Source organism: Electrophorus electricus, chromosome 6 (assembly GCF_013358815.1).
Source record: "Electrophorus electricus isolate fEleEle1 chromosome 6, fEleEle1.pri, whole genome shotgun sequence".
NCBI classification, from domain to species: Eukaryota; Metazoa; Chordata; class Actinopteri; order Gymnotiformes; family Gymnotidae; genus Electrophorus; species Electrophorus electricus.
Genome location: NC_049540.1, coordinates 9,323,938 through 9,347,093, shown reverse-complemented (window position 1 = coordinate 9,347,093; position 23,156 = coordinate 9,323,938). Strand labels below are relative to the sequence as shown.

At 44.7% G+C, this 23,156-nt stretch overlaps 1 protein-coding gene across 2 annotated transcripts; it reads left to right on the top strand.

The window, feature by feature from the left end:
- The first annotated feature begins 749 nt into the window (after positions 1-749).
- Positions 750-22,637, top strand: gpsm1b (G protein signaling modulator 1b). Of its 2 annotated transcripts, none has more exons than XM_035527603.1 (14): positions 750-911; positions 9,452-9,673; positions 10,070-10,205; positions 10,834-10,976; positions 11,759-11,882; positions 12,448-12,563; positions 12,889-13,044; positions 13,252-13,360; positions 13,728-13,842; positions 16,091-16,161; positions 16,638-16,802; positions 20,978-21,140; positions 21,861-22,066; positions 22,343-22,637. In XM_035527603.1, exons 2-14 carry the CDS (start codon positions 9,453-9,455, stop codon positions 22,544-22,546), a joined length of 1,929 nt encoding a protein of 642 aa, XP_035383496.1. In that variant the 5' UTR covers positions 750-911; position 9,452; the 3' UTR covers positions 22,547-22,637. The 2 variants fall into 2 exon arrangements, with proteins under 2 accessions (XP_035383496.1, XP_035383495.1); XM_035527602.1 differs by lacking the exon at positions 750-911 and adding an exon at positions 1,156-1,351.
- The last annotated feature ends 519 nt before the right edge of the window (positions 22,638-23,156 follow it).

Here is a 23,156-nt window from a genome sequence, read left to right as displayed (position 1 = left end):
CTTACTGAAAACTCTGCATGTGGTTTCAAAATACATTCAAGAAGAGTACACCACAGTCATTGACCATAAGCCTCTTGATAAAAGACAGAGAAAAAGAGAAAAGAGGAACTCAGTATTGGTTGATGGAATTATCTGTCATCAAATTTCAGCCAGGGCTTCCCTAACTATCAGCAAAAAATCAGTTTTGGAAACAGAGGCAATGTGGGTAATACAAAGTCCTATATTTATAAGCAATGGTTGCATCAAACTACACTCAAAGATCAGATAATCATTTACACAGCATCTCAGAATACAAACTGTGGTCTAGAATAAAAGATTTTTGTAAACACTATAAATGAGAGGAATCCGAGTTCTCGAGTCTGTCATGAGATGACTGAGAATCATTACACTTTTTTTTTTGGCCAGAATTCAGGCTACTGGCACTGGAACAATATGAAGTCACTGGGGGTCTGGTGATAATCCTGCATGTGGCACTAGTCATGGGTTCTGTTACTCTTATCAGGCGGCTGATAATCATGTCGTTTCACACTTTCAAATGAACTCCTCACACTCGCCTCTCCCTTCTTATCTCAGGCGTGCCTCTCTACTGCTCTTATAAGTCAGTGAGACTAATTTGGTTGGCACATTTAAATGAGTGTGTAAATGGGCGACTTTGCTGGCTGATGAGGTGGGGGGTTACATAGGGCCCAGGGCAGATGGCGAGAGGGAGGGGGAGGGGCTAGTCGTGAAAGAATGGTAACATTGAGGGTGAGACACGAGGGGAGGAGAAATGAAAGGGACTCAAATGTGAAAGAGTGACTACGCACGTGGACACAGACGTATCAGACATCGTGTTCGGACTGGTGCGAAAGATTCACTGGGGAGCTTTGTGCGTGAAGTAAAAGTGTGTTCGTGTCTGTACATCTAAGAATGTAAGTGCACACAAATATTTTTGAAAATCAATGTGGACACATATTTGCCAATCCTACAGGCAGAGCAGTGCACACATATTGTACTTCCTGCTTTCTGATGTCACTCAGCAGGGAGGGGCTTTGCTTTTTATGGTCTATTTGCCAAATACCTCACTTCCTCAGTAGCTGCCATTGCAGAGAGGAGGGAGGTACTGTGTCTGAGAGTGTGTGTGCGTGTGTGTGTGTGCGTGTGTGTGTGTGAGTGTGTGTGAGAGAGAGAGTCAGAGAGAGAGAGAGAGAGAAAGAGGGATACAGATATTGGAACACACACACACTCAGAGCCCCAGTGGAAAGGGTGAAAACGTGAGCAGCTGGAAATCTCGGTGAGGGCTAGTGGAGCCCGCAGCTCTGTTGGCTTCTGACATGGAGCAGGACCTGGCGAGCAAGAGGCTCCACTCAAGGTAGGAGGAGCGCACGCTCGGGGGATGGGTGGCCCAGCGGCCGCGTGAGTGCACGCTTGGAGGCTCATGCTCTTGGGTGGGGAGGGAGGAAGCTCCAGGGCAGCGGGGTCTGCCGGCTGGAGGAAGCGCTTGAGCGGGGAGGGGAGCCCCACTCGGCTGTCTCTCCACTGCAGAGAGGCTCTGTGCCTGGCTCTCACTCCCAGACCGCTCTCGCTTCAACCGGGCTCCTGACACAGGCTGGGAGCAGCTCTTGCAGAAACTCCCACGTCTACAGCGCACAGGCGTGCTCACGGACCCGAGGGATGGGGGGTTGGGGGTGGCTGAGGTGGCACACAGCATGGAGGCTATGGCCTTGCGGTGCTGGAGTTTGTGTAAGTAACCGTTCAGCAGCTGCGTTTTCTGCCTCTGGCCGCCTCTGCCTCTCACCCTCATCGTTTCATGCTGCTGTCTGCGAGCCATTTCCTCATCAGCCTTTTGGTCTTTCCTTCCTCCTGGCAGCGGCAGATCACCAAGCTCTGAAAATAATTTGAATAAGAATTTGAATACGGAAAAATTCAGCTTTAGATACTTTATGTTTATCACATCAGTAGTGTGAGGTTTCTGAAATCACTGAGTCAGTGTTAGTGAGTGAACGCATACTACTAATTCATGCACTTCAAGACAGGACAGCTGCCTGGTTATGTCTCTTGAGTATCTGAGTCCTACGAGCAGAATGGTGCTTTCTGAGCACTGCGTGTGCATCATATAATGTAACAAACAATGTAATGCTCCATCTAAAAAAGATGTGTTCCTTCAGCCTGAGCCTTGCCTTGACTGTTTCTACTTGCTTGTTGACTGACAAGTAGGCGAATGGGGCTAACAGTGGGTTGTTTTTTTTTGGTTTGTTTGTTTTTTTTTTTGTACTGCTGTTTGTTGTCATGACACCAGGGGGCATAGTGACAACATGATTGGCACCGGCTTTGGCTGTCACTGTGATTCTGCGATGGCAGAAGGAATGCTAATGGCATGAAAGGCGCAAACCGACGCTCAGAGGGGCCTTCGAAGCCAGTCAGCACGTCGCGCACATGGGTGCAATGAACTAGCTGCTTAGCCAGGCGAAAAATGTGCCTCACATTCTCCATGTTTTCAGGGAATAGGGGCCAGTTTTGATCTAGGATTACCTGAGTCAATTTCAATCCAATAGATTTCTAACAAGCTCCAGTAGCACACTCCAGTTCCATAACTGACTGGACATGCTGAGTAAAATATTACCAAATTGGAATCTTTGACCTTTTACACCATGTCAATTAAGTTCCAGATCTGAAGAACTGAAAAACTGCTGTATGAACCTTCTAAGAGTAAATGTGCACTTTTAAAATTAAAACGGAACCAGAACTGTTAGTGATATTGTTCGTTGTGTTCAATGTACATTTGAACAAATTGCAGCTAGATAACTTATGCAGTAGCTCCAAGAGATGTGTTGGGCAGAGCTGACACCTCCTTTTATTAGGTGATTTGACAGAGTGGACTTTCACTGCGCCATGCTGCTGTGTATGTGCATGTGTGCGTGTATACATGTGTGTGATGTCAAGCCAGCATAGCACTCACCAGTGGGGTCTTTTGTCTCAACTGTGTGTGTTTGGCTTTCATCTGGAGCCTCTCTTATGCTGATATCAGAGGCGACACGCTATCCATACACATGAGCCGATGCCTTTAGCTGGTGAAAACAATGGCAGGACCAGGAGACAGCTTGTGAAAGGCCCCCCTCGAAATCTACACCATTCACGATACAATGGGTGACTTATGAAATCGACCAAACTCCGACGTATTTCGGAAAGGGAATGAAACGGTGCTGTGTGGACGATAACATGGGGGAAGCTGAGGTGAAAAAAAGTGTTTAATGTAGGGTAGAAGAAGGACTTCGGTTTGAATGACCAGAGGGGAAAAATGGTTTTCATATTTCTGTGCTGGCACATGCTGATATTGTTTTCGTTGGCCAGACAATCAGTCCATGATTCCATAATAATAATGATCATAATGAAGGCCTGAAGGGGCATTAAAAATCTCAGGACTGAAATTCTCCAATGAAAGATATCTTAGGTACTGCCGGATTTTCTGTGGTCGCTGACAGAGGGGAAAAAAGAAGAAAAAAAGAAAAAGAATTCCTAGAGTTACCCTTTGGTTTCCTTGGCAACTGGACTTGGTTGCCTCCAATTAGGTTGGGATTAATACTCTCTGACCTGAAGCCCACATTTCTGCTGCAGGATAAGTCAGCATCTTAACACACCTTGATAGATGTGAAAGGTCAGTAAAAAAGAATCACATATGCATTATACATTATACAATGCTTAAAAAGATACATATATACAATAAAACTAGCATGCACATTTCATGCTAAAATAATACATGTTCCTTAACACAACTGGTTCATAAAATATATTTATACTGAAAAATGTCTGTATGTGTCAAAGTGACAAGTGTTTGAAACAGCAGATATCTCAGATTTGTTACAGAATATAAAGGGGCAGAAATGTGTTTTATAATAATAGTAATAATCCATGTATGTAAACTTGTGATAATTGATCATTTTTACAGACCCTATGCATATGGGTTCACACAATCAATGGTTCAATATTCAAAGGTCTGTTTAAAAACCTTTCCTGTTACAACTGTATCACAAATAACCAATCGTCTGAACCTTGAAAGGATTTCTTATCTACACTTTCATGTTGACGGCTTAGCTGCCAAACAGGATGTCCTTCCTTCAGTCATTTCTGATTTGCTGTAGCTTAGCTCGCTACAGGAAATACAATAATTTCCAGTAGGCTGGTATTCTCTAGAAATCAACACTGAGGCTATATCAAGTCCACATATTTCTATAAGTTTTATTTTATAAACAGTGTTCCTACATGTTTAATACAGTATGAAGCACAGCATAGTAAAACAGTTTGACCGCAGTTTGAATTAACGTCCAGATTCAGGGAAAACGGACTCGGAGAATAGCCACTCAGTCTACAGTCACCAATATGAAATTGCCATCATGCAAAACTGTCAAAAAGGCTACAGTTTTCGCAGCTGCTATGACGATGCATTTGAGCCAGTGAAACCACAGACGTATAATTATGCTGCAATTGTCTGTGAGCTTGCCAGTTAACAGCGTGCTCTTCTCATTCGCCCATGGCAAGCCCAACCACAGGCACATCTCTGCTCTACTCGTGGGGCCAGCCAAGGAGTCAAAGCCCACAGGTTTTCTACCATTGGTTACTATATTCTTTTTGTCCCACCCCTTACTAAAATCATAGTAAAACAGCACTGTGGTCTGAACTGCCACTATTTTAAATGGATTTCTATGGAAAGAAAGGGCTTTTCAAACGTTTTGCCTTTTTAAACAAGTGAAATTGATGATAAAGTTTGAATAATGCAACCAGATATGGGATTAGCTGTGAGATTGATCTTCACAGCACGTGTGCTTAAGGCCTTTTCTCAAAGGAAATGGTGCTTTTCATATTTCAAGTGTCTGCAGTGATTAGGTACAGTGGAAGCTCTGAAATATCAGTATCTAGACCTCTATCTCCTACAAGAATGTTGGCACACTGCTTTGGAATTGAACCAGTAGGCCTGTAGTTATTGAAATGAAGTTAAAAACCAAGAACACCTGTTAGGAATCTTTTCTTGCAACATTATTCATATTTGCTGCATTTGGATCACATCTCCCCGCAGTTTCTTTCTCGCATACCATTCTAGGTTGAAACTGGGCTGATTTACAACTTGAATAGGTAATTTCTGCAACCTGCTTCTGTTTATTGTTTCATTAATTGTTGTTTGTGTTGTAGTCTCATTAAACTCATTAGAAAGTTGTATACTTGTCTCTCAAGAGGTCAGGGAACTTAAGCCTTAAGCATCTCTTCAGTTCAGTGAACCCGGTCTTGAAGTGGTCACAGAACCCTGACAGGGACAAGTTCCATTTAAATGCACTTTTATCTTACAGTCACTGTGTGGAAACCTGAATGCTTGATGCAGAGTTATCAGGTAGAAGTTCCTAGACCTTGAGAGTTGAAGTCTTCTTTTATGGGTCATGCTTTCAACCTTTGTTCACTTTTGCTACAGTGTGCTGTTTCTGCTATTTGCACAGTATTGGATTGTTTTATTTGGCTAGCACGCATCTGCTGGGGAATTCATATCCTTGGCTTTGATCTAGTCTAGACCAAGCTGCTTTACACTCAGCCAGTTCATAGTGCTCCAACCAGATGGGGTTTTATCTTCACCTGGGAGTTTACATACTGTACTGCTGTGTGATTATGTGCTGTAAATGGTAACACTGAAAGTGAAAAGTGTTGCCTTACAGCTGACCTAAAAACTTCAACAGCAACTTAAAAATCGTAGCAACATAAACACTTCACATATCTATGTATATCTACACATGTACAATGTAAGTACACACTATATACTGCCAGAGAAATTGGACGTGTGTGTGTGTGTGTGTGTGTGTGTGTGTGAAACATTTCTGGGAGTAACTGCAGTGTACTGTAGTTAAAGATGTAGAGGTAGTCAAAATAACAGTGAAAAATACATTTCTAGAGAAACGGCATTTTTAACAAAGGTCCTTCATCAACTATGCAATCAAAGTGCTCCCTGGAATCATCTTCTCTCTCTCTCTCTCTCTCTCTCTCTCTCTCTCTCTCTCTCTCTCTCTCTCTCTCACGCACGCACAAATGTTTGTTTTAATAAATTGTATAACATAGCATATCACGTGTGTGTATATAATGCAGTAAGCACAGTGAGACTGCTACTATGCTCTGTGTCTCTTACTGGTTGCACTTGCATTCTTGCACCATCTGTACTTACACTAAAGTAGCCATCTTGTCTGGGGTGTTTGCAGCACTCTCAGCTGATTGGCTGTCTATTCTGTAATCTTGTAGGCTACTAAATCTCTTTAACGTTAATTCTGGATTTCCCAGGTAATCTTGCTCCACACAACAAATAGCATTTGAAATTGTTCTTAAGTAAATACACAGAACATGATGCCATAAAGGTTCCATAAAGCTCGTAATGGCGGCAGCCACTGTATCACCAGCATACATGCTGTTACACACGTCACCACTTGCATGTGTTTAATGGCTAACCCACCTCAACTTGTCTCTCTGAAATGCCTACTGGACCTTGGCACTCCTAACCTAGATCACAGGCCTGAAGTGCTTCCCATGATCTCTGAAACATTAATCAGGGTCTCACCATGGACTGAATTAAGAGACAAAGGCTCAGACACAGCAGGAGGGTGGCCATCATCTCAGCAACTCACCAGGCCGCCTCACAGGTCTGTCTTGTTCAGAGATCAAACGCTATGAATGTCAGAGTTAGCGTAGCTGGTCTGTAATCTGCAGAGAAGGGGATGAAGAGGCTACTTGGGTTGAAAGAGTCAAACGCAGTGTTAACATGGGCTGAATGAAATGGTAATTGTGTTAGAAGTCAAAATGCTGCATCTGCCCGCGAGGAAGTGAACGTAAGGGACCCTGACACTGCTCTAGGAATCTGCTGTGCTGTGTCTAAGCCAACGTGGTTAAATTCAAGTGGTGATGGCCCAAAGCACTGTTGAGTGCAACATTCCCAGCGCTGATAAACCTGATTTTATTCTTGATAAACAGGATTATAATTATTTGAGGTGAATTAAGTGCGCCATAGCAGAATGAACAGCAAACTTGACAGTTCTCGGTCTCTGCAGGACTGGAGACTGACATCCCTGATCACTCCTGACGCTGGCAGTGCTGAGGAGACAATGACCATTTTTTCTTGACTTAAAAAAAGGAATAAAAGTGACTTTTTCCTGTTTTCTAATATTACCAAACACAGATGTGGTTTTCTAAGCCACAAGAGTGCTCCAGTGAGGTTCTGAGCGATTTCCTTTCTTCTATTTTCAGCCCATGTCCCCAGAGTTCCCTGCTGCACACACACTATGAAGCATGAAACACTTCCTGTAGTTTCTCATCACACCTTTAGGAAAATGCCCCCTGCCAAGCACAAATGATATGGCTTCTCTTTAAAATCGTTTATAAACCTGGCTATATGGGAATGAAAGTGATCCGTAATAGATATCTTATCATCTACAAGATTTAGACTGGAAATCAATGTATCAAAGATCAAGGGCAAAAGAAGCATCTTTTATTCAAATGTTTTGTATAGTAAAGTGAGCTGTGTCTGAAACAGGTGGGCTTTTTTAGGGCTTTTTTATGCAGTGTCTCCATGGGAGACTCAAATGCCTTTTTCCCAAATCTAAACGGGTCTCTGTCCTCCTGAACGTCTTGATTGCAGCTCCACTGCTGCTCCTGTACTGCAGGACTGTGGCTGATGCCTTCTCCAATGTCTGAGCTCTGATTGAATGAATATCTGTGAGGATTAACAGGTGCTGGATTATCCATGCATCCAGGGCTCTGCATGTCCTTCAAAGAAGAACACATGGGGGAATTAGGGCAGCTTGTGCCTCTCGCTGCCCAAGCCTTCCTGCTGGGAGAAGCTGGTGTGACACTCGTCATCTGTCCTCATGCAGAAACATGCCTCCACTGCCTCATGCATCGATTGAGACAGCAACACACGGATCTGCAGACAGAGGACAGGCTACGACACCAGCTGTTGTAATGTGGCTCGAAAGCAGTCTGTCCGAGACTCAGTAAGATGGACTGTTGGATGAACGACTGATGCAACAGATTAGATTTTTTGACTGATGTGGTCTTGCTGTTCGGTAGGTTTGCTCTGTGGTAGGTGGTCAGACAGTGTTAAATTATTATTTTTTTGCCTGACCCAGAGGAATCCCTGTTTAATAGTTTCATTAGGACTTGACCCATCATTGTGCATCCTCAATAGATGCAGGTTCTTTAGGCAACCCATCGAGCAAGGAGCAACTGTGATGTCTGCCTTGCCGATCTTAAACCCACCACAAGATATGAACCTGGATGACTCGATGTCAACTGCAGCCTGCCCCCTGAGTCGGGCTCAGATTGCTTTATGCAGGCTGGCCCATCATGGTCCTAGACCCCGGGCCACTCTGAAACCCTTGCAGATGGAGTTGGGCATTTATGTGGAAAAGACCCAGGGCAAACAGAAGAACAGGTACATGTGTGACACCTACATATGCCCGCGGTACAAAGGCTAATCAGCTGTTAAAGCTCCACAAAGCTGCAGGAACTGAACCGTGTTTATCTGAGCACTTAAGCGAGATGTGGCTTGACAGCTATTAACTACAGAATGTTGAACGTCAGGAGTTGAGTTAGGAGATCTGTTTTTTTCTTTCTTTTTTTAAATGTAAGGAACTTTTTTTAGTCTAAGTGCAGAAGTGAGTGGGGCTGTTGCGATGTCCGGGCAGAATTTTCTTGCGTGATCTCTACTGTCAATTCCTTGAAGACAACAGGAAATCCCCTGTTTTAAACTTCTTATAACTGGCAAGCGTTCAGGCTATATTAAGGCTTTACAGTCATTATGTTTTGTATTTAAAAAATGAAAGAAAAACAGTGAATGCGGTTAAGAATTGCTGTCTATGTACTCTCAATGAATGCTGTTTGACTTATGGTGTTTGTCCTCCCTAAATGCTATATTTTTCTCTGTGATTTTATTTTTCCATGAAAATAAAAAATCAAAACTGACCTCAGATATTTATGAGCTTCCTGATGGAATGGACTAAACTGACTTAAGGCATAAGACTTCAGCATAACACTTCAGAAGCTTTACCACCAAAACCATAGCACAGCTGCATGTTTTGTCTTCATGTCTGAGTTTTGCCATAGCGGTCTAGTTTTTTAAACACTGTAAATTGCTGATGTGGATATAAATGTCTGGTTAAGATTATTAGACAACCCCCCACCTCAAGTGGTTTCACTCTTGATAACAGTGTTATCAAGCCAGCATGATATATTTCTTCAGAGAACAGATATTTTTGTCTGTTCACTAGTAGCCATTCCTAACAGCACAGGTTAAAAATAATGATGGTTAGGGTGGTTGCCTATGTCCAAATCTTACTTCTGAATGCCAACAGTTGTTGGATAGCGTCTACTTCTGGAGTAGTTCCCAAAATCCTTGAGCCTTTCCACATATTGATGTTAAAGTGAATTTCTGTCCCTCTCTTGGTCTCCTCAGAATGGAGGCATCTTGCCTGGAACTGGCTCTAGAAGGCGAGAGGTTGTGCAAAGCAGGAGACTTCAAGGGAGGGACAGCATTCTTCGAGGCTGCAGTCCAGGTTGGGACAGAAGACCTGAAGACTCTTAGTGCCATCTACAGCCAGTTGGGGAATTCATACTTCTACCTTAAGGAGTACGGCAAAGCTCTGGAGTACCATAGACACGATCTCACGCTGGCCAGGTACGTGGGGCCAATATGACATTATACACTGGAAATGATATACTTGGTACTAACGAACAGCTTCAAGGCTAGAGAAATTAATTATTATTCAACGTATCAGCAGCTGCAGAAAGTGTCATGGTCACCACAAGGACCTGCATTTAGAGTCCGTGTTAGAAGAAACATGGATAAATTTCTTCATCGGATGTTTACTAATAGCGTGTGTGGCTATATGTTGGAGATCAGCCATGGACTGATCCCATTTGAAATCCACTGTGTTTTTGGACAAATATCTAGTGGGCTAGTAAACTAATTCAATGCAGCTTACCAATGTACTACAGTAGGATATGGATCTACTGCATGCACATGGTGATCCAGAGAAAAACAGATGACCGTGTCTTTGTTGTCTGGCTGCAGGACAATAGGGGACAGGATAGGGGAGGGAAAAGCGAGTGGGAACCTGGGCAACACTCTCAAAGTGCTGGGACGCTATGATGAGGCAATTGTTTGCTGCCAGAGGCATCTGGACATCTCCCAGGAGCAAGGAGACAAGGTAGGAAGACCTCAGGGTTGGTTCACCCTCACTCTAAACCGGGGATGCACAAATATGTTGGCCAGCAATCGGTATCAGCCAATCAAATGAAGCATCTGCACATATCAGTCAACAATTTCGGTGAATCACTTCTCTAAACATCGGTCCTGTGATGGGACCTGGCCCAGCCAATAAGGATGCTAAAGTCCCAGATTGCATTCCTCTTCCTGCCATCTACCTCCCCAAGGTGACCCCACAGACGACCTGCTGAGAACTGGTGGGGTTCTTCCCTTCACTCAGGGGTGTTATCACACAATCAACATGAGAATGTCAGCACATTAGCAGGTGGCAAAGCCCTCTGTAAATTCAATCACCATACTCAATAAAATTCTCAGAAGACAGCAAAATGGCCATGGAAGAAAACTTACCATAGTAGTCTGTCACTGTGTATTATGACATAGCAAGCTAATATGCTACACAGTGCCTACAGCCCTGTTCTAAAACTGTTATTACAGCATTCCAGTTTTTGGCTGAACTGAAACTAGAGCAACACACAAGTTCCACCAGCAATTCATAATAATCTCAAATAGACCCAAATGTACACAGGTGCTATAATCACGTGTATATATATCCACTTCCTCTGTGTTAGGTCGGAGAGGCGAGGGCGCTGTACAACATTGGCAACGTTTTCCATGCCAAGGGTAAGCAACAGCTCTGGGGCTGCCCACAGGAGCCGGGAGACCTGCCAGCTGATGTCCGAGACACTCTGCAGAGAGCTACAGCTTTCTATGAGTGAGTGGCCAAATACAACTCCAGATCCACAGTGATGGTCTTATTGTTTACTCCTGTGCTATGTTAGTCACTAAATGCTAAGGGTACATTGTGTACATTGTTTACGCACTGTAGCCTCACTGGGTTGTACATGTTGAAACACATTTGTCAGAGGTTTCAAGGCTTCCACACAGGTAGCAGTGTGTATTATGGAAGAAAAACTGACCACAAACAATTGGCAATGCAGGAGTTTCCACCAAGGTGGTGTTTGATGTGAAAGCACTACCAAGAGAAAACAGGGCCTCAAACAATATGGGCTCTGTGGGAACGCTGACCTGTGTTATCAGAAGTAAACATGTCAATGACAAATGCTGAAGCCCCACAAAAACACAGACAAGATGTATTCGGGTTATAGGTTAAAATAAGGTTATAGGTTATTTTAATTTTTAAAAAATTATATATTCCTATGTGCTAATGTCTCAAAGTTCTACATACGACATCGAAGATTTAATATAGGATATATTCACTGCATTGAAATTCTGTATTCACTGCAGTAAATTGTTTAGCTCCATTCCTGTGGACTTCAGTGCCTGGCACAGTTTGAAGTTTTCCTCACCTGAACACACCCGAACCAGCTCCAAATAAGGGGCTTGACTCTTAGCCATGTGTGCTGGAGGAAAGGAGAACCTGAAACTGTGCAGGGCGGAGGTACCCATATACATATAGCATACATTGCCATATACTGTAAGTGGCCTTGGACTCAGTAAACTATGAGTGATTATCTCCCCTACTCTGTATTTTAGAATGAACCTCTCACTGGTTAAGGAATTAGGGGACCGGGCAGCCCAGGGCCGGGCTTTTGGTAACCTTGGCAATACCCACTACCTGCTGGGTAATTTCATTGAGGCCATCACGTTCCACAGGGAGGTAAGACCCTGACTACCTCACATCACATCACCCACCCAGATCATTTTATTTACATTTACAGCATTTAGCTGACGCTTTTGTCCAAAGCAACTTACAATTATGACTGAGTACAACTTGAGGAATTGAGGGTTAAGGGTCTTGCTCAGCAGCCAAACAGGCAACTTGGCAGTGGTGGGGCTTGAACGAGCAAATTACAAGTCAAGTACCTTAACCACTGAGCTACCACTACCAATTTGATGTTGTTGCCATGGTAATAAACACCACAAATGTATCTTAAAATCTCATATAATACATCATATTTGTAAACTATTCTTATATTAATAAATGCACAAAGAATAATAACTATAATCCTATTATTTAATAGTTCTATTACATAAAGAAAAATAATTTTTCTGTTAAATACACAATACTAGGATACATACGAACATTTAAACGCAGCCTTCAAACATCTATAAACGTTTGTTACATTTAAAATAATTAAGGCCCCTGTTTGACTATCACTAATGCAGGCAGTTCCTAAACAATCAGTAGAAAGAAAAGCCACCGATATTTTTTTCTTTTGCAGAGACTTTCCATTGCTAAAGAATTCGGCGACAAAGCCGCTGAGCGAAGAGCGTACAGTAACCTTGGCAACGCTCTCATTTTCCTGGGCCAGTTCCACTCGGCAACAGACTATTACAGGTAAGCCTTGACTTCACTGACATCTACAGGACTACCAAGGTATAACATGCACCGCAATTTTTCAGGTGCTTTCGGGTGCAGAATATTCGCAATTGTCCACCGGATTAAAACATGAATTGTACTAGCCAATGTGCATTTTGCTGACAACGTTGTGGGAAGAGAAATATGTTCCTAACATTTTGTTCCAACATATATGTGTTAGATATGTTCAAACGATATGTTCTAACATTTCATGAAAAACAGTAGCAATAGGTCGTTTTTTGAAGGATACTAAAATATGCTTCTGATCTTCACTGGCATCTCTTTACACTTCATGTCTCGTTAGGAAGACGCTGCAGTTGTCTCGGCAGTTGAAGGACCAGGCAATGGAAGCCCAGGCGTGTTACAGTTTGGGAAACACGTACACACTACTGCAGCAGTATGACCGCGCCATCGACTACCACCTCAAACACCTGCTCATCGCCCAGGAGCTCAACGACAGGTCAGCTGCGCTTTAGCTGCTTCTCTTTCGGACGTTGAACTTTCCTTAACTTTATCGTGAGTGCAGCTCCACCAGCAACAACTCTTTAAAACGACAACGGCACCGAATTCGTTTTGGCAACAGCTGGAATTTCATTGTGTTCAGACTGACTTGCCCAGTATCCAAGGCCGTATGTTCGCGGGCTGAATATGGGCTGTTTCGCCATAGGGTTGGAGAAGGCCGTGCTTGCTGGAGTCTGGGCAACGCCTACGTCTCCTTAGGGAACCACCGCCAAGCCCTGCACTACGTCCGCAAACACCTCGATATCTCAAGAGAGGTCAGAATGGAGATTTGGGAAGTGCTTGTTTATATCAGAACTATGTAATAAGCTGATAACACAACAGTTTAGACACAACAGTTTCGCCATGTAATGATGTGTGAGTGATTGTAAAAGCTGATACCTTCGTAAAGCGTCCTTGCGTTTCAGAAAGGCGCTAAATAAATGTAAATAATAAAAAATAGTAATAATAATAATAATGCAGCAACACAAATGAATAAAAAATGAAGAGACTAAAAAAATAAATAAATAGCTGTCCTGGTAAGTATATGATGGGAGGTTAAAATAGTGATGTCAGAACATGATAGCAGTCTTCTGCGTTCTCTCTCTCTCTCTCTCTCTCTCTCTCTCTCTCTCTGTGTTTCAGATTGGGGACAGGAATGGGGAGTTAACGGCTAGAATGAATGTGGAGCAGTTGATGGAGGCTCTAGGGATGAAGGAGGGAGATCTCTCTCCATGTAGTTCAGAATTCGAGATGCAGGGTAAGAGCGAAAGAGAGGAAGAAAAAAACCACCACCCCAGCATCCCTTACTCACTTAGATACTGCCTGATGGATTGCACTGCAACTGTGCATGTGTCCACTTTAACTGTCCCACCGCTTTTCACAACTCTTCCACTCTGTTGTCACATAATCACACACACACACACACACACACACACACACACACACACACACACACACACACACACACACACGCACCATTTCACACCCCAGCTTGCGCTGTGAGGGAGAGTCAGAGTTGGGCTGCTTGCATGCTAGCTGTTGGAGTGGTGTGCGTGCTGGGCTGCTGTGCCCGATGGCTCCCTCTCCCGCCCATACTCCTGCACTGGCCGCCTCTAAAAGGGTGGTGCTGTCCTCCCGGCCTGCTGTTCTCAGCTCCCCAGGGATAATTCCCTCGTGTGGAGCACGCGTGCTGGAGGACAGCACAGGGTCGAGTCTGTTTAAGAGAGGCAACATCAAAGCGGGCTCGTTATGGACGCTAATGGCTGGCTCTCTTTTCGCATTTAATGCATTTTTTGTACTTTGACCAGTAATTGTTAATAATTGCCACTGATTATAAAGCAGGAAGAATTATACAGGCGTTAGATAATGACCCTGTGCTGTTGATCTTGTCGATGACTGGAAGAGAATTGATGTTGTCAGCAGAGGTCAGTTCTGTACTGTCGATGCATAACAGGTTCATTCTCATCAGGAGAGTGATTAGATATTAAACAATTTTAGCATAATTACCTTTTATGTATAATTAGATATAAAACGTGGTAGGTGAAAAGGGGAAAAAAAGTGAATCCATTAGTAAGAGCATGCTATATTCGGTCTTGTAGAAAAAACACACAGCAGATCATGTTGTTAAAGCTCATGGATCTGGTTTTCCAACTGAAGGGACGAAGTGGGGTGTGTGTTTTTTGTTTTTTTTGTTTTGTTTTTGTTTGTTTTTGTTTTTTTAAAAAAACAGGCTCGTGAGAAGGTGGAAAATTCCATGTCACTGCAGCCTGCTAAAATTCCTCCTGGCTGCCTGGTTTGTTTAGACAGAAGTGCTTTGGTTGGTCTGAGTTGAGCATAGGCTGGCTTCGTGCTGCCCTGTTTTAGCCCTGTGCTCCAGGTGGGTGACCTCAGAACAGTCTTCCTTTTGCCCAGGAGGAAACAGTGAGTCAGAAAACACACACACACACACACACACACACACACACACACACACACACACACACACACACACACACACACACACACACACACACACACACACATACATACATACACACACACACAGAGACAGAGCGAGCATGTCTGAAAGGCTGTTTCTTTGAAACTGGAAGGGTGTGTGAGGAAGCAGTACTGCTGGGTATTTTACATACTCCCTGTCAGAGTTATCAGGAGCCTTGGAGAGATGGGATTAATTCAAATCTGTGTTTAATAGGCTATGTGATGGCACCTTGAAAGCGATTGTGCTATCTGCAGTCTAAAGGTCCAGTTGCAACCTTAGCTCTCCCCTTCAATGCAAACCGCAGCACAAAAATGACATTTTTATGTTTTTAAGTTTTTCGTTTGGGTCAGAGGTGACTGCATGGTGGCTGGCTCCTTCAGCTGGCATCTGACCATGTGAAAGCCTCTTTTACTTGCATTCTACTTCAGGACCTGCTGCTTGGCTACTCTGAAAGAAAAATGATTTTCTTGAGGTCAGCAGGTCAGTTTAAGGACCAGGTACACGTGAAAGGTGCTTACTGAAGGCATATAATAATTTGGAATATGACCTGTTTTGTGTTTTGCAGTAGAGGGCTATTTCTTATATTTTTGAGAAACCTGTGTGGATTTCAGAGTGTTGTACACATGAAGTGACTAATTCAATAATACAACACACATCGTTGATATGGTCACATAGGGTGTTGACAGCTCTAAAAGATTTAAACATGAGATCTGCAATCCCTTGAATAATATTCTACACTTCTTTCTCCTCCCCACACTGTAAAATTACAGCTGTCTGAAAGCTCCATTGTAGTTGCCTTCCAAAATTTGGATTAGAAAATGTTTTTTAGATTTGTCATTCAGTAAGGCAGTAGAAGAGTGTACCGCAGTTATAGATTCTAAAAACCCAGTGTGTTCTAGTTGGATCGGCCACTAGGCCACTAGCTACTCCTTTTAGGCCTGTGCTGTTTCTCTGCCGATGGATGAAAATCGGACAAAACCAAAACTGACTGGATGTGAAGTGCTAAGGGTCTTTTGTTCCCCCCCAGGTGCCAGGCCAAAGTTCACAAAGAGGAACAGCATGGACAGCGTTGACCTTTGGAAGTACAGTTCTGAAAAGGTATTAGCTTTTGAAGCGTTTGTTTTTAGCCACTGCCACATTGGTGGTTTTATGTGTGAACTGTGAACTACGCATCACGAAGCTACAAGGCTTTCAAAAGGAGCACATCAACAGGAGGTGTAGCAAGCTTCTCTTCAGTACTCTAAAATCTCAGGAAGGCATATAATTATTTGGAATATGACCTGTTTTGTGTTTTGCAGTAGAGGGCTATTTCTTATATTTTTGAGAAACCTGTGTGGATTTCAGAGTGTTGTACACATGAAGTGACTAATTCAATAATACAAAACACATCGCTGATATGGTCACATAGGCTGTTGACACGTTACTGCTTTTCGTCCAGTTAAACGTAAACATTCCAGTAAAGATTAGTACTTACTGATGCAGCTTTTTAACGTCATCAACATAAGCAAGAGTTTCAAGTGTTCACTATGTATTTAAGTGCGGAATGAACATTAACCTGCTGTTTTGTAACTTAGAATGGAAACGGACATGACGTGAACAGCATGTCCAGGGGGTCTAAGAACCAGCTGTCTCAGTCAAGCAGGAGAAAGACCTATGCAGAAAGCCAGTCATCAGATGACAGGCAGTGGTTGGACTCACCTGTGGACACAGATGACATCACAGTGCAAGTCCCGCCCCCGGTAAGCACCTCAGTGACCCTGTTAATACATGAAGCTATATGATTTTGCTCAGTAAAACTACCTCTGCTAAGTACTTTGAATTTGATCATTCGGCTGGGAATCTACAGCACAGTATTTGATGATGCTGGTGCTATAAGTGGACTAAAACAACTTTTGAACCACTTCCATTCCAGAATATATTTAGCTTGGTAAGGTTTGCTGTCAAAGTTTTACTGTTTTTTCTGAGGAAACACTAGCTTGGTTCTCAGACTGTGCTGTATGAAATTCATAATTCAGCATTACACAGGACATACCATTTATGTACTATAGTTCATCCAGACATGTAGGCTACTAATGGCTTCAGCAGACTTAGACATGGCATTAAAAACACTCTTTTTTTTTTGCTGAGGAGGATAATATAGTCTGAAAGGTTTGTCTCTCTTTAAGCTGTTAATTGAATCTTGCAGCTTTGTGCGAGTATAAAAGCACTCCTCTGAAAGACTGAGCTGGAGGCAATATGCTCGCTCCATGTGTGGCCAGGGAATGCAATCAATACCCTGAAGCTGCGGGAGTTGCCTAATGGATCTGGCAGGATCACATATGATCGGGAAGCCGTCTCCCCATCATCTGACACGGCCTCGCGGGCCCGTACGTTTATCCTTGGCCTTTGGGCAGGTGCTGATGCCCACACTTGCTGGCTACGTTTGAAATGTGGATGACTTCATTAGCACCGGCACAAGAGGACGCCAAACTGGCCGTGTCCTCTTCGACACCATAGATTAGTAATGTGAACAGAGGCTACAGAAAATAGGTTCTTCTCTCCTCTGTGGTTCTTATCTTGGGAGTCTCACAGGAAGGTACCACTGGCCTCATTCTGGTGCATAAAAGCAGGTATTGACAGAGAGGTCATGTGAGCGGCATAGATATTTTTAGAACGTCATTTGACATGGCCAGGAAAATGGAGCCACCTAAGTCTCTCTTTGTATCCTTTGACCTGCCTTTATGCATGCAAACACACACACTCTCTCTCTCACACACACACACACACACACACACACACACACACACACACACACACACACACACACACATACATACACACACACACAAACACTCACACACACACACACACACACACACACACACACACTCACACTCACACACACACTCACACACTCACACACACACACACACTGATCATCAAGGGAGAGCTACAAACTATGTGTCTATTGTTTTTGTCCAGTTCGTTGTTTAGGTGTGTGTGCATGTCTGTATATACGTGTATGCACAGACTGAAGGCTCTAAGATTGGGGTCGAGGTTTCTATAGCAACTGTGATGTAATGTAGACAAGGACCGCCCATTCTCTCTCTCTCTCTCTCTCTCTCTCTCTCTCTCTCTCTCTCTCTCTCTCTCTCTCTCTCTCTCTCTCTTCCACCCTCGTTCTCACCCATCACATAATTGAATAATGAAACCAAATGCATTGGCAGTTGTAAGAGCTAGGCAGAGTAAGTGATGTAAGAAAGAGTGGGGGGAGAGAGAGAGAGGTAATACATAGTAAAGGTGGGGGAAAAGCCAATCACACGGATATCGGCGGACACAGATTAAGAGCTCAGGACAACTGGCTGGCATAGAGTGGTGGGTAAATATAATTTAAAAAGAAAACTTTATCTCTTAGATTTAAATTTATATGGACATTGGGTGAGTTTTTACAGCCACTATGATTTATCTGTAGTTGAATTATTTTCATTTTCAAATGCAGGAAGCTTATGTGCAGATAGTGTGGTTTGTAATGGATGGTTGTGAAGGTGGTGATTAGTGATGGAATCCTCTACTTCCCCTGCCCCCTTCTCCTGCCCCCTTCTCCTGCCCCCTTCTCCTGCCCCCTTCCCCTGCCCCCTTCCCCTGCTTCCATCCCCATCTCTCTTATTCCCTCCGTCTCTATCTCTGTCGCCATTTACAGTGTGACCTTGGACAGTGAGACCCCCCTTTTTATAATGAGCTGTTTTCCCACAGTAGCACAAAGATGGCCTGCAGGAGCGAGGGAAACAGGGAGAGAAAAAGAGGGAGAAAAGAGAGCAAGAGAGGAAGAAGGAAACAAAGGAAGAGACCTTAGGTGTGAAGGGCAGAAGTTGGCTTTGGTCAGTAGTTTAGCTGGATGCGCTTTGGTCAGTAGTTTAGCTGGATGTGCTTTGGTCAGTAGCTTGGTTGTGCTGTTATCAGCTTTATACAGACAAAGTATTGCTGTATGTTTCCTATAAAAAGGCAGTTCTGTTTTCAGAGGGGCTTTTGATGAATAGCCACTGTACCAAAATGCAGTTGACAATACTGACTACTTCAGAATATCTATGGTTAAGAGCCTCTGTCTACCACAGGGAGCTTGCTGATCGACTTGTATGTGCTCGAAAGTCATCAGAAGCAAGAAGCGGTTTATTTAAAAAATCTCTCATGAGATGCTGATAACAGGGAGCATACAATGTGCTTATCGGGGCAGTGAGAACAGTCCGTGATGGGTTGTGTCAGTGCCATGTGCAAGGGGAAAAGGTCGAGGCTATGTGTGAGAAGAACAGCTCGGGCCGGGCTCTGTCGATACTGCATGTGAGGAGAACAGCTCCGTCTGGGCTCTGCCAATGGCGCAAGTGAGGGGAACAGCTCGGGCCGGCCTCTATCAGTGCCGAGTTTTAGGGGAACAGCACAGGTGGGGCTTTATTGGAGCCGTGTGTGAGGGGAACAACTCAGGCGGGGCTCCGTCGGTGCCGTGTGTTACACAGGGCTCTGTTGGTGCTGGGTGTTACGGGAACAGCTCCACAGGGCTCTGTTGGTGCTGGGTGTTACGGGAACAGCTCTACAGGGCTCTGTTGGTGCTGGGTGTTACGGGAACAGTTCCACGGGGCTCCGTCAGTGCCGTGTGTTATGGGAACAGCTCCACAGGGCTCTGTTGGTGCTGGGTGTTACGGGAACAGCTCCACAGGGCTCTGTTGGTGCAGGGTGTTACGGGAACAGTTCCACAGGGCTCCGTCAGTGCCGTGTGTTATGGGAACAGCTCCGCAGGGCTCCATCGGTGCCGTGTGTTACGGGAACAGCTCCACGGGGCTCCGTTGGTGCCGTGTGTTGTGGGAACAGCTCAGGTGGGGCGTTATTGGAGGCATGTGTGAGGGGAACAGCTCAGGTGGGGCTGTCGATGCCGCATGAGGGCAGCAGCTTGTCTGCTAATTTCAGCGCAGTGGGTTCTATTGATTTTTTTTTTTTTTTTTTTTTTTTTTTTTTTTGGTGCCACTCTGACTTTGATATCCTCGGTTTCCTATCAGCCCACCCTCTGGCACCCTGATTGAAAAGATTGTGTTGCTCTCACAGAATGGAAGGTCTATCAGCAAAGCAGCTCCATGACCCAACACAATGGCCCCCGCAGAGACACAGAGAACTCGGGGTGTTTAGGCAACCCGCCGTACACTTCGAGAAGCCTTTGTGTTACTGTTTGTCTTCCGTTTGCTGAAAGAGTGTCAGCTGTGTTTCAAAGTGTCTTGCCTTTCTTTTGATGTGATTGCAAATGGAATGGCGTTGATGGTACTGGGTACACACAGATTAATAATCCCACTGAATGATGGACCGGAGGATCAATCGCTATCATTACAGATAAATACAGCTATTCATTCCACCTCCCTTATGATAGAGGGAAACCCGTGCTAGTGACACCTCACCACTGATATGGTAGCCTCTGCCTTTCAGCTCTGTTTGCTCGTGTGTGTGTGTGTGTGTGTGTGTCTACATACTCACATGAGCTACAGCAGCTGACCACACAAAGGTCACAGTGATACATTGGTGGAACACAGGTGTGTCTGGGGTCTTGGCAGCAGCTCACCTGCAGTCAGGGGCAATGAAGAGGTGCAGCAGGACCTGCTCTCAGGCTCGGCGAGATGACATGAGCTGCACACAGGCTTTGTTAGATGTTTAGAAGAACTTATTTTTGTGCCTGCCATTACTACTTCTAGGATGGGAACGCAAGCGGTATCCGTGTTTTACTTTACACTGCAAATAGTAATCTATAATTAGCCTCACAGACTTCAAGGATTTAAAGGATTTGGGCACATCTGTGCGCTCATGGGCCCGTGTAAGAATGTTTGCGTTGCAGGCTCTTTTGGAAACTAAACCTGCGCGTTTGTTTGTCGACTTCGCCCCCCTCCCCACCCGCTGTGTGCAGAAGCTGGGTCGTGACCCCTCAGATGAGGACTGCTTCTTTGACCTACTCAGCAAGTTTCAGAGCAGTCGCATGGATGACCAGCGGTGCCACCTGGATGAAGGTGCCAGTGGGCAGGAAGGGCATGGAGCCGCCGGAGACCCCGCCCTCAGCGACATGCTCAGCGGTCAGTCTGCCACACACAAGGCTGTCAATTAAAATCATTATCAAATCAATGTAAATAATTAATGACTATAAAATTGCTGGGGTGAATTTGAATTCATTCAAATATAATGTAAATCTTTTCTTGAGATATTCTGACAGATTAGCACTGGTAAAAAGATATCACTACCATTGCTAAAGCTGCTAGTTCATTAGCCACACCAGCTCTACAGATGAACCTTTCGGGTTGCTCTCCTGTTTCGCTCAGTTGTGTACTCAGGAGTTCACTCACCGAAGGAAGCTTGTACTGTATATTCCACTATAGTTCCATGTTTTATGTGGCCTCATTTATGAATGACCTGATTCATAAATGATCTCAGTTTATTCCAGTATTCATAAGTATTTGCATGAACACTATTTAAACTGAACAGTATTTACAAGCGCATTTATAGTATAAATATGCATCAAAAACACCTATCTGACCCAGGGCCTTTGGTCAAAACCAGGCCATTCATGAAACAAGCCAGTGAAGGTTGACACGGCACACACACGGTACAGAACTCTTGTACAGTCCGTCAACTGGTGAACTGCAGTAATGGTGCCAGCAGTGGTGAACTACAATCCACAATTTTATATCTTCCAGTTAACTGTAACATATGTATGTAAACATACGGCGGCCTTCCTAATGAAGTCTTTGCTCAGCCGTGAACGCTGCACTAAGGCTCCGCGTGTGTGGTGTGTGCAGATGCCAGCCTCCTCACATCTCCCCAAACAGAGGAGTTGTTTGATCTGATCGCGAGCTCTCAGAGCAGACGACTGGATGACCAGCGGGTCAGCGTCAGCAACCTGCCGGGCCTCAGGATCACCCAGAATAATCTGGGCCACCTCTGCGCCGAACCCGACCTGCAGGAGCCCGGCGACGACTTCTTCAACATGCTGATCAGGTGCCAGGTGAGGGCTCTGATGAGCTGAACACGCTGCTTCTGGGCTTTTAGTTGCACTTCAGGGACCCAGGGTTTCACAGTTGAGTGGGCTGGGCCTGGGACACTATTTAAAATGCATCTCCCAAAACTGAGGGACAGTGATTACGCTCCAAGTTATGTCATTTTGTTAATTTTAAGGAATTCTTTTGACTGTCTATTATCTTACATTACTTTGCGATAAATAACATCTCCAGTACCTCCAGCGTGCTGAAAACGTCTGTTTGTGTCCCCGATCTGGGTGCAGTCCTCCCGGATAGACGACCAGCGTTGCTCTCCGCCTGAGGGGAGTCCGCGGGCCCCCACCGTGCCGGACGAGGACTTCTTCAGCCTGATCCAGAGGGTGCAGGCCAAGCGCATGGACGAGCAGAGAGTGCAGCTGCCCTCAGACAGCCAGGACCAAGCCGAGCAGCAGGCCGAGGTGGAGCCCGCCGCCAGAGACAGCAGCTAGACGCACAGCCCCAGAAGGACGAGAGAGAGAGAGAGAGAGAGAGAGAGAGAGAGAGAGAGAGAGAGAGAGAGAGAGAGAGAGAGAGAGAGAGAGAGAGAGAGAGAGAGAGAGAGAGAGAGAGAGAGAGAGAGAGAGAGAGAGAGAGAGAGAGAGAGAGAGAGAGAGAGAGAGAGAGAAGGGTAATGCTGCCAGTGCTGGGGCAGAGATGTTCACAGCTATGAAAGGATTTCTGGATCAGCCGGCCCTACCCCCTTAAGTTGAGAAGAACTGTGTAAGCTGTAAAGCATGCTTCATCAAGGGAAGCACATAGCCAACTATGAGCGTGCGATCGTGCTAAAAATGACAATGAAAACATCTCTGCTTTCAGAGTGTCACTACGCAACTGGGTACAGTATTTTTAAAATTTATCTGCCACAAATGACCAGCAGTGACTGCTCGTACGTTACGACTGCTCATGCTATGCGAGTTTATAGGCGGGCAGTTCATCGTGCACTCAAGCGAGTCAGCGTTGTAGTGAGGACTAGCTAACTCCACATTTGTGAAGGGTCACAAGCCTCTCCGAGACACATCAAAGGTGAGGTTCCACATGTCTGATTAGGGGGAGCCACCG

Bases quoted from the DNA above. Each gene is read 5' to 3' on its own strand.
- gpsm1b (XM_035527602.1), top strand. From the start codon at position 1,314: ATGGAGCAGGACCTGGCGAGCAAGAGGCTCCACTCAAG. The intron at 10,206-10,833 runs GTAGGAAGACCT...CCTCTGTGTTAG, and splicing joins CCCAGGAGCAAGGAGACAAG to GTCGGAGAGGCGAGGGCGCT. The intron at 12,564-12,888 runs GTAAGCCTTGAC...ATGTCTCGTTAG, and splicing joins TCGGCAACAGACTATTACAG to GAAGACGCTGCAGTTGTCTC.